General features: G+C 46.0%; 3 protein-coding genes across 6 annotated transcripts in view; 2 read left to right on the forward strand and 1 right to left on the reverse strand.

Moving 5' to 3' along the window:
• Positions 1-473: 473 nt before the first annotated feature.
• TFPI2 (tissue factor pathway inhibitor 2) lies at positions 474-6358 on the reverse strand. 2 transcript variants are annotated; one of them, XM_017817795.1, is made up of 5 exons: positions 6246-6358; positions 5960-6139; positions 5299-5478; positions 3868-4041; positions 474-1507 (listed from the first exon to the last, which is right to left on the reverse strand). In XM_017817795.1, exons 1-5 carry the CDS (start codon positions 6325-6327, stop codon positions 1407-1409), a joined length of 717 nt encoding a protein of 238 aa, XP_017673284.1. In that variant the 5' UTR covers positions 6328-6358; the 3' UTR covers positions 474-1406. The 2 variants fall into 2 exon arrangements, with proteins under 2 accessions (XP_017673284.1, XP_017673283.1); XM_017817794.1 differs by having other exon boundaries at positions 474-1510.
• A 3443-nt stretch (positions 6359-9801) lies between these two features.
• LOC108498658 (guanine nucleotide-binding protein G(I)/G(S)/G(O) subunit gamma-11) lies at positions 9802-13666 on the forward strand. Of its 2 annotated transcripts, XM_017817626.1 has the most exons (3): positions 9802-9947; positions 10084-10187; positions 13227-13666. In XM_017817626.1, exons 2-3 carry the CDS (start codon positions 10092-10094, stop codon positions 13350-13352), a joined length of 222 nt encoding a protein of 73 aa, XP_017673115.1. In that variant the 5' UTR covers positions 9802-9947; positions 10084-10091; the 3' UTR covers positions 13353-13666. The 2 variants fall into 2 exon arrangements, with proteins under 2 accessions (XP_017673115.1, XP_017673114.1); XM_017817625.1 differs by having other exon boundaries at positions 9805-10187.
• A 201-nt stretch (positions 13667-13867) lies between these two features.
• The window catches only part of LOC108498702 (probable acyl-CoA dehydrogenase 6), a 78400-nt gene continuing 76775 nt past the window's right edge, over positions 13868-15492 (forward strand). The window contains exon 1 of one of the 2 annotated variants that reach the window (XR_001875271.1): positions 13868-13999. Coding sequence is in view for 1 of the 2 variants with exons in the window: in XM_017817725.1 (XP_017673214.1) it covers positions 13877-13999 (123 nt within the window). In the remaining variant the exon portion in view is untranslated. The remainder of the gene's footprint in view (positions 14000-15492) is intronic. The other variant, XM_017817725.1, reaches the window with a different exon arrangement.

A 15492-nucleotide genomic window follows, 5' to 3' on the forward strand; every position in this document is an offset into this window, starting at 1 on the left:
AAACATCTGTAAGAAAACAAATCTTGACTAGTTTGCCCATCATGTTGCCTCTCTGAAAAGGGTATAAAGTACACATCTGAATTTTTCTATCTGAGAGCCACGTAGTTTCAAGCAAGCAAACAACGTGTTACCCAGATAGTGCAACACTCAACTGGAGACCCAGCAGCAAACAATCAGCTTAACTAAACACCCCTTTGAGAGTAGCTCTTTAGAGAGCCAGCTGGGCCACAAAAACTGCTGACATCTATGCAATTTATTGGCTTTCTTCAAATGAAGACCTCTGTATAAGGAAACGATTCAAGAGACAACTAAACTCTGCTAGAGTCATAATTAGCAAATAATAGGTTCCATTACACATACTGCTGTATATAACTCATATAATGACAGACCAAGCTCTCTTTTTCTCAAAAAACATTTTATTAACATTACTTACAAATTTATATTTAGAAAATATTTAGGTGAAATAAATTGAAATTCAGACGTTACTGAAATACAAAACATACAAGAATGTGCAATATCACCATAGGCATAATCTACCATAAGAAATAAAACAGTGCCTTCAAAAGAGGGATTACACTTTTGCAGAAGCTCCTGCTGTTCTGCTCTAACAGCCACTGCATTAACACAAATATCAAGATCCTCTGCAGATGTAATCAGCATAAAATCAGTACAAATACGCTGATTTATGTCATACAAGAATCTGGAGTGTAACTTAACAGAAATTTCAAATGTCATGAAAGGTAATGGCTACATTGTTATTTTAATACTCAACTAGCTTATTCATTGCCTTTGTCAGAGTGTTTATCAATGTATCCCTACTCCCAGTTCTCTCTTGTGCGACGAACTGGATTCAAGTTTATACTTCTTCTACTGTTATGAAGACTTCTGAAAGCTTTGACTATGAATGTTAACTGTAAAAGACAGTCTATTTAAATGATAGTGCCAAAGTGTGTAAAATGCCACGGCAATAAATCTCTGAACATACTTTTGAAATGTTCCTTTTCTTTAGCAAGCAGAGGATGCCAAAAAAAAAAAAAAAAATCCGTGGTAGACTTTAACTGTTGTTCTCTTCTTAATTATTCTAAGAGACAATTGACTTTTCAAATTTTAATTGATTTGCAACAGCTGAAATATTCTCCTAAGGCGGTAGTAATATTCCCCCATAAAAACATGGAAATCTAAACACCTGTCTTTGCCAAAGTATTATTGCAAAGACAAGACAGCAGAAGAACCAAACTTAGGTTCATTCCTCTATTAAATGCAGTTCTTTATAAAACAGTAAGTTAGATAAAAATGAGTTCTGAAAGACAGAACCATGTCAGTATAAAACTGTGTGGAAACTACCTTACAAAAGAATAAAGTGGAATCAACAGAAGGTGTTTCAAACATCCAAGTGCACATCAGCTTTAAGACTTCTGGTTATACATCTGAGGTTTTTTAATCAGTTTTCTCATTATTTTTCTGCGAGATACACTCATTGGCTTGTTGATTCTCGGTTTCTGAGTCCCTGCTAACAAAACAAAGGAGGGATTTAAGGAAACAGCATGACAAAACTGTTACTACTCTTTATTGTTTGCAGGGGGTTTTTTCATGTTATGCTGTTCTAACAGTTGTCCAATAATAACGAACAAATCAGAAACTGTAAAATGTGTTTTGCACACCTTATTCTCACACACTGTAAGACCTCCAGTGTGTTCACCTTTGGTACTGGAATCCTACTTTGCTGCCCTTTTCCTGAGCAGTCATCAAAGTCTTATCTAGCTGTCCTTATCCAGTGAAGCAGAATGAAATTAAATACACTGCTCTCCCTAAAAAAAAAATAAAAACCCAACAACCAAACCAAAAACCATACACAAGTAAAAAAACTCAAATTATCATTACATTTCTCTGAACAGTGGGGAAAAGGCTAAAATATAACTGGTGCTTAAGGGAGATCAAGAGATGAAATGTGTTTTCTGCACAAAACTCAGAGAAGCTGCAGAGTGGCCTAAGACAGTCAGAGTTAATTCCAGAAATGCTTACAAAGGCTGCATGAAATGTTCGAGTGCAGTTCAGAAAACACTTTTGATAGAAAACCTTTGTCTTTTTGCTACTTATATACTAGCAGCAGTTCTCAATCCTTTTGCTGTCACCCCAATGCATTTTTCTTTTCCAATATAAACTTTTTTGAAATTAAATTAATCAGAAACCTTTTCACTTAAAACACTATAGGTGAATTTAGTGAGCAGTTGTATATTTGCACAGGGAAGGTCAACTGAATTCAACTTGAGACTCCAGAAGGTAACAAGAAAGATTCTGAGGAGGAAATTCTGGGAGTAGGACAGGAGTGGCTTAAGTTGCCTGAATTATTTGCTTGATATTGCCATGCACTCCCAAGCTATAGAAATGAATATGTACAGCAGTACATTAATTAGCACTAATTATGCCCTTAACTTTGGTCTTTGGCTGTACCAAGCCTTACTGAATTGTGAAATTCAGAAGTTGGTGAAAAAGCTTATAACTGATGCTTGATGTTTGGCTATCCTGGTGCTCCACTTACCAGACAGACAGCATTTCCCTACTTCTTTCTTCCAGAAAAAAAAAAAGTGAGGAAGAAAGAACACACAGGTGGATCTGGCTGGGCATGGGCAGGGACAGAGCATGGAGGTCAGATGCTGAAGAGGCAGTTTCCTTCCTCCTCTCTCCCTGCACACTCCAGACTGGAGCCTGGCCCTACCACTTCACAGGTACTAATAGATGCAAATTAGATAATCACAAGCATCTCAGATAAACTTAGCATGCTATTAAAGACTCTCTTATAATACTACAATGGCAGAGACACACTCAGATTTGTCATCCACAGAAATATTAATGTCATGACTAACTGGCAAGCAATATTTTTATTTCTGAGGACAGTGCTTGGGGTGCAATCCTTGCCCCAGCTCTTGATTTCCCGAAGAATTGTCTTCCAACTTAAGACTTCAGATTACATATCTTCAATACTGAAGTACTCCACTCTCATGCATTTCGTGTTTAAAACAAAGCTACTTTTAAAGTTTTTCTTTTTTCCTATTTTCCAAAGGCAATGTACATGCTAGATACAGTCTTAAATTCTTTTCCCATTAGTATCAATTTTTAAAATACTGTGCCGTGTCTGCTTCCTGAATCTTCCAGGGAACAACACACAATTATGCTTTTCTCTCTCACACTTATTTTCATATTAAATGAGTTAAACTAGAGTATTAAAACTTTTAATAGCTGGTATGAACATATGACTGCAAGTAAAAGCATAACTGTTTTGATTTACAAGCACAGCCAGTAGCTGGTTTAAATAAAACCATTAGGAAAAATCTATTATCATTCCAAGCCTTCCCCCCAAGGCCACAGAAACAGTTTACTCAGCACAATTAATGAGGCAGAAATCTTTAGTAATGGGAATAGGAAATGGGAGTTAACAGCAGGGAATCGAGGTAGGATGGTAACTTCTGAAAATACTAAGGGAAAAGGTAAATTGATTTCACAACTCACTTTAATCTTATTTTAAAAATATGCAGAATAAAAGGATATATTAATTAGTGTTCATGCAGGTACTGAGCAGTTTAAAGATTGATTCCTTGTGGGCTCCAGTAAGTAAGTGGGCTCAGTCTTTTTGTGTGGCCTTCTCTACACTTCATTAATATATGGTGTAACCACCTCCATTGCACTGATCTTGCCAGAAGGATTTAGCATTGCTTTTCAATTTTCCCTTAATGTGAAAACATCAAGTCCAAAATGCAAAAAGCATACCCCTGTAGCAACCCAAGGCAAGTAAAAGAACACTGCGAATACTGGCTGCTGTATGTGGATTGCTTTACCTGCTTATGAGTGACAAAATAAAAAAAATCTTACCTTTTCTACAGACATTGTAGCAATCTGTTTCAGTAACAAAGTTATTGGCATTTCCACCACAGCCAGTGTATTTGAACTCCTTACATGATTTAGTCTTGGCATCATAGTAATAGCGAGGCACAGAAGAGGAACACAGTCCTTCATCCTTAGGGCTATAGCATAGCAAGGGACCAGCTTGGGGAAAAAAAAAAAAACAACAAAGAAAAACATAAGAGAGAGGAAGAAAAATTATATAAATATCATCTCTGTGCATGGCTTCTTAAAATTTACCCTGCAATAAATTTTGTGTCTAAACTGCTTTTTTTCCCCTCAGTGAACTGACATGACTATTACTGAAGACTTCAGAGACTTACTGCATCTAATTCCTGTGAGTTGCGAATTTGAGACAGCAACAGATCAGCCCAGAAAACAGGATTATTGTCCCACAACTGAAATTCATAGCTTTGCCCATTTGTGGTGCCATGTGTATGATAGTTGAGATATTTACATAGTCTTATTCCTTCTATATAGAAATATAACAATAATTTCAGTGGAACAACCTCTGTAGAGAAAATAAAGGCACTATTTTGCTATAATTTTGCCAGCAAATTCTGTATGCTTTCAGCAAAAAATACAAATTCCACCGCTTTTCTGAAAAGAATCATGTTTCATTTTGCCTCAACAAAATTTTACTTTTCCTGCTGTAAACCTTTTATCAGCTCACTGGATGTGTAACAGAGAAATTAAAAATAATTCACCATTCACCTAAGAAAATGCTGACAGTCTGTCATCAGTCGCAAATAACTGTCATCAAGCACTAATAAAGGTTAAGCAGTGATAGCTTTGATACACTCTGGTAGATCTCTCTTCTTCAAAGATCCTATCTTGCACTGGACATTAACCTGGTGGTCATGACAATGCTTAGCTATAGTCACCTGCTCATAGTTACAACCTTTCTTATTTAAAGCTTATATGGAGAGACAGTGAAGAATCACATCAGGCAAAACTTCTATCAGAATCTGAGCTGTTGAGTGCCAAAAACCCAAGCCTCCTAACACCATCTCTCAGGCCTGAATTTTAGAAAGGCACTTCTGCTTTATATTACGGTATCACTGCCCTGAACACGACTGCCACAATGTCTGACACATCTGGCTCAACACAGATCTCCAACCCTGTTATTTCCCTTCAGCTACACCTGTACCTTGACTCTAGAAGTCAAGAAATCAGTTGCATGTAGCCGTGGAAGTATTTAGGCCACAGCATTTTTGCTCTTTCAGTAACAGCTGAGACAAGTAACACATTAAAATTAATGTGGACAATATAAACTTCTGCTTCACAGAAGTCTTCAAAATTACCACGGCATGGGTATCCAGAGGAAAATATCAAATAAAGTATCATCTTCATATCACTTTTAAATCATCTATTTTATTAAGAATTTGGAACAACCATTACTTCTTTCTGGCAGACAGTGGTCCACACAAGACTGCAAATCTCTGAAGTTGTTGCCATTTCCATAACAGCCACCATAGATGAATTCCTCACACCTCATTGAGCTCAAGTTAAAGGCATATCTTCTTAGATAACTCCTGCAAGGTCCTCCATCAGCCTCCAACCGGCATAATTTGGGCACTTCTGCAATAGAAATAATTTCATCCTCTGTAAAATCATTCTTCACAGACAGAACAACATGGTAGTGTTGTTATTGTTAACATCATTACTCCAGCTGTAAGCAAGTCCCAGCTTGTCCCACCTACATTCTTTAATAAAGTGGGATAAGATTTACAGGAGGAATCTGATGCATTGATTAGCCAGTAGGTGCAATATTAAATTCCGGCAATAGATAAATTCCACATGTCATGTCTGAGACAACTCATTCTGGTTTCTCTGCCTAAAATTGACATCAGCAAGAAGCAGCAACAAGCAGGAGGGACATCACTTGGACTCGATGATCTTAAAGGTCTTTTCTAACATTAACAATTCTATGACTCTATGACACACCGGGTGGGTTCAAAGCATCCCGCAAACTGCGCAGCCTCCCCGGTGTCCCCGCAGATCCCCTCTAGCCCCCTGCCACCCCGGGGCGCTCTGGGGCACTGCCGGTCCCTGGACTCACTCTTGATGGTCCAGCAGTTTTTCTCGCAGTCGTCGAAGGTGAGGAAGTTGTTGGCGTTGCCGTAGCAGCCCCCGTAGGTGAACTCCTGGCAGCTCTGCGTGTGCCTGTCGTAGTACCAGCGCGGCACCAGGGCGCGGCAGGGGCCGTCGTCGGGGGGCAGCAGGCAGGCGCGCTGCTTCTCTGCGGGAGATACCAGCGGCTCAGGGCACTGCCGGCACAGGCGGCCCCAGCCCCGCGCAGCCCCCCACGTGTGCCCCGCGGGGTCCCGCCGAGCGCCCGCTCCTACCTGTGAGGGAGCGCTGCGCCAGGGCGGCGCAGGCCAGCGGCAGCAGCAGCGCGGGCAGCGGCAGGCGGCGGCCCGTGTCCATGTCGCGGTGGGCGGGCGGCAGCAGGGTCCTGAGAGCGAGCGGCTCTGGACCGCCCGACGGCAGCGCTTTATATGCAGCGAGGCGGCTGCCCCGGGCCACCTCCCTCCTTGCGCATGTGGTGGGAGGGGAAGGTCTGATTCAGCGGGGCAGGAGGTCCCCGCTGACCCGGCCGCCACCTGGGCGCGGCAGCTGCGCGCCTGCGTGTGCCCGGGGGGCGCGGGCAGCCCCCCCTGCCCCGCCGCCGTCGGGGGGAGCAGCGAGATCAGGCGGGGGGCACCGCCGGGGCTGGCTCCGCGCCGGGCTGCACCGCCCATGGCGGAGGAGCTCCCGCTGCGTGGCTACGGGGAGCTGGCTGGGGTCCCCGGCGGTCCCGTCCCCCGCCCTCCTCACATTACGGGACGATGCTCAAAGAGCATTTCCTGTTAATCACGGCGAAATGCGTGACGGGTCACTTAGCGAAAGCCTTCTCTACCCGCCCCGTCGCCGTCGCCCCCCTGAGGCCGCTCTCTATTCGGAGGCTCCGGGTAGAGGGCGGTGGGACGCCGAAAATCAAAGGCTTAGCCTGCTGCAGGTCCTGATACAGCTGGATCAAGTACAGGCTGCCTAGCGAGTGCCACTGAAGCAAACGCGCGTAATTAGTTTAATACTGTTGTGTAAAACGCTGATGAATTTGAGAAAACCGAAGCATCGTCAAAGGGCTTGGATTCTGGGAAAACCCACGGAGATGAATCGATGACACCTCTGGCCAGTGCAAAGAGAGATGGATTTCAGGAAATATCATGACTTGGTTTATTCTGCAGATTTTAATCCCACTAGGTAATGGGTTGTGATCAGGGGAAGAAAGGGATGAGTGGCGAACAGCATACTTTCCCCTCTCTAATCTATTAGAGACATTACATTAATTAGTGTTTACTCCAGATAGAATTCAGTAAGAGAGATAAGAGTGGCTGCAAATTAGGCGTGCTCTCCATAGATAACAACAAGATAATCTGATCTCCTATTGTTCTTCTCTGCTCCCTTTACAGCAATGGCGTTGGCCAAAGCCCTGCAGGCCAGCGCTGCTGCCGATGGGGTTGAGATACAGGGCCCTGGAAATCTGTGGCCTGCAGGAAAGCAGCAGAGTCCGTAGGGGCTGTAAGGAGGTGGAACTTAATAGCACCCTGATTATTTCAGGAGCTGACTTTCTCTCCATGACTTCTCTGCTTTTCTTATATCATGAAGGATTACAACCTAGTTTTCTGATTTTCTGACATAATTTTAATTTTCTTAAAGGCAAGAAAGGAGTAAATTTAATCCCTACCCCACCTACATGTCTTCTGAAAGGATATGAATGGCACCTCTTTCTCTCCATTTTTAGCACTGTTCTTTTTTTTTTTTTAGAATCTCCAGTTGCCAAAGGATAAGTGGGTGCTTTAGTGACAAGAAAATAAACCCTGGTACAGTTTGAGTCATCACTGTGGGACACATCTGCCATCCTTTAGTATTTTATAGCTACAACTGTTACTAACAGGTGTCCTCATTTTTAGGGAATTTGCTCATCTTATTAGGCAGAGCAATTATAGTAAAGTTTATGTCTCTCTGGCAGGAAAGAACAAACAAATTAAAAAAAACATACATTTTCTATTTCCAGAAGAAAGCAAAAAGTCATCCTTCTAATACTGGAAACTCTCAAGTGATTTTAATATGATGGTCTTTAATATGATGTCCTAGACTGATGTGCTTTGGTTTTCATCATAATTTTTTGAGTTGCAAACAAAGTAATTGAAATACCACTTAAAATAATAGCAGCAAAGTGAATGCTATAATGCAAACACCATTTTTCCATATTTTTCATTTCCTCTGTGCACACACACATACCAATCAAAGTGTGAGCTAAAGCCACCTATCCATCAATGCTGCTTTTTAGCTTCTCCTTTGCTATAACTCAGATTAGGTAAATATCTGTAAAAATACATGAAATACAGTAAAAGTTAACACAGCAAGTGGTAGAAAGTCCATTACTGACTACTGACTCCATCAACAGAGCTAGTCATGTCAGCAAACAGCTCTCTGGAGGCTTTCCATTACAGAGCTATGGATACCAAGTTCTTCCAACCCTAACTAGGTCAATGGTGTACCAGAACCCACCTTCAGCTCACTCCCGCACCTTTGCCCACCACCACCACATCACATGCTCTCTGCCTCTCCACACCACAGTGCTTCTGCTCCTGCAACAGCCCTGGCCTCTCTAAGACTCTGGCTGGCCAGTTCCTTCCTTCTGTTTTGACTGGCCCAGGACCAGCAGCTGGTGGAGTTTGGAGATGCAGCTGTCAGTGTAGATTATGTGAGTGTAGAAGTTGCATATCAACAGCTGGGAATGGAGAGATAATAGACAGAGGGAGAAAAACTGATTTTAGTGAACTGGCTAAAATAAAAGGAATACGGACCCCAAGAGTACTATAGGAAGAGCATTGGAGAAGAAAGATGTAAATCTTACATACTGCAGACAGCTGCTTATATCTGGTGAGTGGGGAGAGGAGGAGAAATGAGTGTATTTAATAGGAAAAAAAGAGTTGGAAAGAGAGAAGGGTGATTGCCTATATGGACCTTTGAATTGCTAGATAACAGAAGGCCTACAAGCCCATTTTAATGGCCTGCAGCTATGTTCTGTCTGAAGGGTTCTGAGTTCTGCCTCCAGTGGTATTGTAGGAAAGCAGCTGCTAGGATGAGAGATGCTAGGGGCTGTACAAATAGGCAGGGAGGGACCACCCTGTTCTAAAGAGCATAGCGCTCTATTTGGTATTTAGACCTCAAAGATGTATGCAACCACAGGTGAAGAGTTTCTTAGCTCCTTCTTGTGTCTTCTGAAACCCTCACTTCTCTTATGTGGAGTACTCCACTCTCAACACTTCTCCTAACTCCATGATTCCAGAGACCCTTGATGCAAGCCTGGCACAATAACTGTCTCATGCAGAGCTGCAATTCTGCTTTGCAGACACATCTACCAACAAAAGTTGCTGTGTCTGGCATTGATGGGCTGGCTGCCTGCTGGGGCAGTTAACATCAGAGTTGGTTCCTTCCCCTCTCTACCTTTTCAGTCCAGTCCCTTCGTGATGGTAATGCACAAGTATCAAGGAATGTGCCCATGCAAACCACCTGCTTCTACCCTAGCTGCTGGGCAGAGTAACACAGAGCCAAAGGATGCTGGTGGCATGGAGAAGCATGAGACACTGTGATGGTCAGAAGGTGGAAGAGGAGAAGGAGGTGTCGGGGAGAAAGATTTCACAGCTGGGCCAAACACCCCAGCCGACCTCGCTGCGTTTTCTCCGCAGCAGTGGTGAAGAGGGAGAGGCCGGAGAGATCAGCACAGCAGGGTCCTCCAGCTCCCAGCTCCTGCCGCCGTTGCGGCGGCGGGACCGAACGCACTGCCCAGGGGCCCTCCGGGACGGCCGGACCTCCCTGTGCAGGCAGGGCCCGTGTCAACGCCCCGGCAGCGGAGTCGGCCCGGACGGAGGGCTCTAATCCGGTTAGGGGGGATTAGCGTGAAGGTTTAAAGGCCGGAGCGGCACGGAGAAGGGGTGCGGGCGCGCCGGAGAGGAAGCGGTCGCCGCCGACCAGCGGGGCAACTCGGACGGCAGCGTGTGAGTGAGCCCGGGGGCGGGCCGGGGGCGGCCGTCCCACCGCTCCGCCACCGCCCGGGGGCTCCGGCCCCGGCGCCCTCGCTGCCCAGACGTAACCTTTTGTTGTCCCTCTCTCCCTCCCTGCGCTCTTTGACAGTGTAGACGATGCCAGCCATCAACATCGAGGACCTGAGCGAGAAGGACAAACTGAAAATGGAAGTGGAGCAGCTCCGGAAAGAAGTGAAGCTGGAGAGGCAGCCGGTGAGCGGGCGCGGAGAAAGGACTCGAAGCTGCCCTGCCGCCGGGGCGGACGCCAGGGCCGGGGCTGGGGCGGGGAGCAGCCCGTTCGTCCCCGGACGGAGGTGCGGGGGCTCATGAGGCGGCCAGGGGCACGTTGGGAGGGCGGGGGGGCCTGGGGCGGCGAGGCTGTGAGAGCCGCTCCTCCGGAGAGCCCTGGATGTTTTGGGACGGCTGCGGTTTGCACCGACGGCTCCTGCCACCCGCTTTGGATCAGGGGTCGGGGACAGCGTTGTCGGCACGGCACCGCTAACACCGCGTAGGTCCTTCCCAGGGGTGACTGTGGAGCGGGGGGAAAGGAGCGCACCACCGCGGGAGAAGGCGCCGCGAGAGGCTGGCATGGGCGCGCCGGCCGGGGCTGTTCCCGGTGCATTTGGCACCCCTTGGCTTCCCCTCCCCGCGAGACCCTGGAGCTCAAGGCCGGCACAAGGCAGCCCTGCCAGGCGAGGGAGGAGCACGTCGCGCTGTGTTCCTCTCCTCTGTATACAGAACGCGCTGGGACCTGTCGGTGCCAGGAGATGGGTGCTGTGCGGCGGGAAGCCCTGCCGCAGCACCGCTCTCTGCCCCGGCTTCCCTCTTCCTGCGCTATGCAGTTCCCGGGCGGAGGGCAGGAGCCAAAAGGCTGCCGGTGCGGAGCCGTGACTCGCCAAGCTTTGTCCCATAGAAAAGTTGTGCTTTTAGACATTTACACTGATTGTTCCTTTCCACAGGTGAAGTACTTTCCAGTTAAATGTTTGTGGTTTTCTACATTTTCTATAAATGAAAGACGTGTAGAACTGATCTTGCTGTGAAGCTAATATTCTTTTTTTTTCTTATTCTGCATGCCAGCAGAAGCAAACTACACCTAAATAAACACTTCTAGTTAGGACTAAAAATACATTTATATGTGGGAATCAGTGGCATTAGTCACACTAGTTACTAATCACCTGTCTAGGTGTTTAGCCCAGAAAATAAGAACGCCAGAGTTACATTTTAGCTGTGAGTTAGGTATGGGTGATTGTAGGTGTTATGGTATAGTCTAAAGCTCCAGCAGTGTTGAGGACTTGATATTGAACTACTATAGATAGCAATATCATCCCTCAGAGAGTTCCCAAGCAACTGAAATTTACTCTACAGGAGCTAAAGGTTTCATATTATTATTATTATTCATTATTATTATCATTCATTATTATTATTATTCTTTAACAACAACAACAACAACAACAAAACAACAACAAAACAACAACAACAACAACAACAATAATAATAATAATAATAATAATAATAATAATAATAATAATACTTGTCTACATTTTCGAAATAAACCAAAAGCCTGATCACTTTAGGGAAACAGATATTTTAGATTCACCTGAAATAAAGCACAGACAGCATGCTCAGTTTTACCAGTGCATTGTAACAGAAGTTTCACTGTGAGAATGAAATCTGTGTTATAGTCACCACAGTCCCCTGGTACGTGTATGGTTGGTACAGGGACAGGGAAATGCAGAAGCCACACTTCTGTTGTTACCAAAAGTAAAAACTTTAGCCAAAGTTTTCTTGACTCCTTCCTATACCTTTACAGCACAAAAAGGAAGTGTCCTTTTGAATAATTTTTTGAATGATTAAAAATGTTTGAATGTGTATTTAAGCAGGCTTTTTTTTTTCTTATAAATGAGAATGATCCTGGTAATGCTGACTGAAGTAAAACAAACCTTGGTCCTGCATAGACTTTGGAGCACAACTTTACTACGGGATAAGGTGCCCCAATTTGAATGAACAGGGTTTGCAAGGTAGAGAAGAGTAAGACATACAATGGGATTTGTAGGTCCAAAGGCAGCTAGATTTTATTTTATACACTGTTTAACTGGGAATAAAGTCTATTCTTTCTGATAGCGTAAAGCTTAATTTTGCACAGGTCGTGCTCTGTTGTCTGTGATAGAGCAGGCAAATTCATTGGTTCTCTTGTTATAGTTCTACCTATGAAGTAAAATATAATTAACAAAGAAGGCAAAAGGCCTTAAATTAGAAATACTAATCATCTAGTGGCCTAGCCAACAGCTGGTTCCTGCTGCTGACGCTGCACAGCTGTGCCACTGCAGGGACTGCGGGTAGGAAGGGAGGAGGTGGGGACAGAGCAAGAGTGTGTCCTCAGGCATGTCAGGTATTCGAGCATCTAAGGACAGTTTCTGCTGACACAGGGAAAGGAAGCAAGAGGAGTTTGTGGATAAGGAACCTCTGGAGCTCGTGAGATTCGCTTGTGCACTCTCGTGCTCCCCAGATACTGTCACTGCATGTTCTCTTGTCTCAGTGAACAAAAACTGAACACATTTCTTCTCCACGGGCAGGTTCTGTGCAGGCTTACCTACATCAGTGCTAGTTTGCTATGAATGCCACGCATAGTGTTATGTGTATTATGTTCTTTCATAACAAAATAGACTATTCTATTAACTATTGTTCAAAATAACCCCGCGTAACCTGTAAGTATATTGTCTTTCCCAGTCAGGTCTTTACTGTCACTCGAGATGCATCGTTGCTCTAGTAGAACCACAAAGTAAGAATTTGTATTACCACTGAAAAATCACTGCTGAATGTTTTGTTTGGGAAAAACACATAAAGACATGAATACTTTAAAGCTGAATTGAAAGTTACTGACCCTGAAACCATTGACCGTAAGTCATGCCAATGCTTGTCATGCCAATGCTTAGGAAGAGTGTGATCTGCAGCCTAATAAAACTACGTTGGATAACTAAGTTTATGTAAACTTAAATGCAAGTTTAAGTACGCAGCAGCTGCTGTTACAAGTGGCATATACATTCCCAGAGATACTCACATGTTCTGTGAATATCAGGCTGTGAAAAAAGAGGAAAGAAGCTGAGTCTGCATCTGCTTAGTGCTTGCTCTGTGGTCAGATGTTTTATGCTTGGCGGGAAGGTAAACGAGAAAGTTGTGAATTCACGGGTTCCCTCCTCTGATGTTCATTAGCTCCGGTCATAACGCAGCTTCTTCTCTGTCCTTTCCCTCGAGGTGTCCAAGTGCTCCGAAGAGATCAAGAACTACATCGAGGAGCGGTCGGGCGAAGACCCGCTGGTGAAGGGGGTTCCCGAGGACAAGAATCCCTTCAAGGAGAAGGGAGGCTGTGTCATCGCTTAGAAGAACGGCCCCTGCGCCTGCCCCCGGAGCAGACATTGCTCCTATACCCCTACGGAGTCACTAGCGTGTCCCTACCGCCACCGGTCCGCGTTGAACTAGCACAGGAGCGGATTTCTTGTTATCTTCTATTTCTCCTTACAAAAATACAGAAACCCACCCGAAAGCTGCCGAGACCCGCACAGGCCGCTCAGCAGGGCCGGCTATGCCCTGCTCCCCGGCGGGGCCGGCTCCTGTCGCTGCGCGGGGCCCTTTCGCCACCCGCTTGTCGGTCGCTTCATGGCTGTTCGTTGGCATTAAAGAAAACCTGCCCGTAACCCGAGAGCTACCGTGGCTTGCTGCGGGGAAGAGAAGAGCGGGAGGAGGGAGGGGACGGGACGGGACGGCGCGGGGCGGGGCAGGGGCTGCCGGGGTGACCCGGGCCAGCTGGTCGGGCACGGCGGCTGCCCTCGCCCTTGGCTCTTGGACCGGGACAGGCTTTGGCGGCCCTCGGCCTTGCCTTTGGAGCGGGACCGGGCGCGACGGCCATGGCGCTGCGGGGCGGCGGGCGCTGGGCGCGCTTGGGCTCGGCCCTGCGCGGCCGCAGCTCGGGGCCAAGGGACGGCGGTGACACCCCGCAGCACCGCGACCTGCGGGCGGCCCTCAGAAAGGTACGGGGGGGAACATTCGGGTAGCGGCGGGCCCGGGGGACACCCGTCCGTGCCACCCTGCGCGGGGAGAGCGAGCCTGGGCAAGGGCAGTGAGCGGCCCAGAACGGCCCGGGGTGTGCTTAGATAAGTAACTTGTCGCTGCCAGTGCCAGAAACGGAACAGCGTGTCCCCTGGTCCCCTGCTTGTGACCCGCAGGGTGGCACAGCCCTTCCCGGCGTGTGCTGCCCCGGTCCAGCGGGGCGAACCGTGCCGGCCGGCCCCGGATGCCGCCGGTCACTGAGCCAGCTCTAGACGGGAGTGATGGAAGGCTCCTGCGAAACTAGATCATAAGTCTAGAAGAAGGGAGGCACTTCTGGTAAGGTAATGTGCAAATTGAGTGTCAAATGGCAATCTGCAACTAACGGTAGTGCTGGTGAACTCTGTGCATGCCCATCAGCGAGGTCAGTGTCACCTGTAGAACACCGTGGTAGGATTGAGAGCACCTGCCAAAGCCAGAGAATCAGCCGCTGTGACGGCAGGGAGCCCTGGTGTGGTGCAAGCTGCGAGGCCGGGGCAGCAGTTTGTCAGAGACATCCTCCACCTTTGAACTATGAACCAGTGAGAAAAGTGCAGAAGTTCAGTAACTGCTGCAGTGAGTAAACAGCATTTTTGTGGCAACCACATAGGACCAAACAGTATGTGAGTTCAGAGGAAGGCGTTAGGAGTGTAAGGACTTGTCCCAGACTTGTAACCCTAACCCTTACCTGTAGGTAAGTTTGCAAGTTCTATCTGGTAGTGAAGTGCTCTGCTGTAGTTTTTTTAAAAACAGTATGCTCTGAATTGCCAGATATTGACTCTTTTCTATGTGGGTTTGGAGCTGTGCTGTTCTATCTTTAATAGATGCTTTTAAAAATTACTTGAAGAATCTTATATTTCTATGGATAAATTTAACTTTTCCCCAATTTCACCTCTTCCCCAGTTCACTGTGGACAAAAGATAGTGGAGTTACTTCTAAGTCATGTGATGTTTACCTCAGGTTTGTGTTGCTTCAGGCATTAACTTTCACACTTCCAGTGTTAAAATATCCCAAAAGCAATTTAAATAATTGTGTTTTCTGTCACTAAGATGAGGCCTGTTTTCACTGAGCTTTAGGACCTGTGAGTTCATTTTCTGTGTTAAAAAAAAAGACAAAAGAAACCTGAGGAATAAGAGAAAGAGATCCATGACCAGTCAGTTTCTTAGTAAATTAGTTTCATTAGTCTAAATTCCTGGGCCCTTTGCAAAGCAGAAATAAGATGCCAGAGAAAGAATCACTAGCAGAAGCTGGAAATGAATCCTCCTCTCTCACCTGGATTGAGAATGCAGAATTTTGTAGCTAATACCGTCGTGTCAAATTTGTGCTGATCCCATCTGGAAGGAGCCTTCATGTATCTGTGTATCTGCATATCTGCAGAGCTTTTTGCCCAATGACCTTGTTCCATGCACACCGCTCCCCATCACCTACCCCGGCACTG

This window comes from Lepidothrix coronata, unplaced genomic scaffold, assembly GCF_001604755.1.
Source record: "Lepidothrix coronata isolate B3197 unplaced genomic scaffold, Lepidothrix_coronata-1.0 Scaffold62, whole genome shotgun sequence".
NCBI lineage: Eukaryota > Metazoa > Chordata > Aves > Passeriformes > Pipridae > Lepidothrix > Lepidothrix coronata.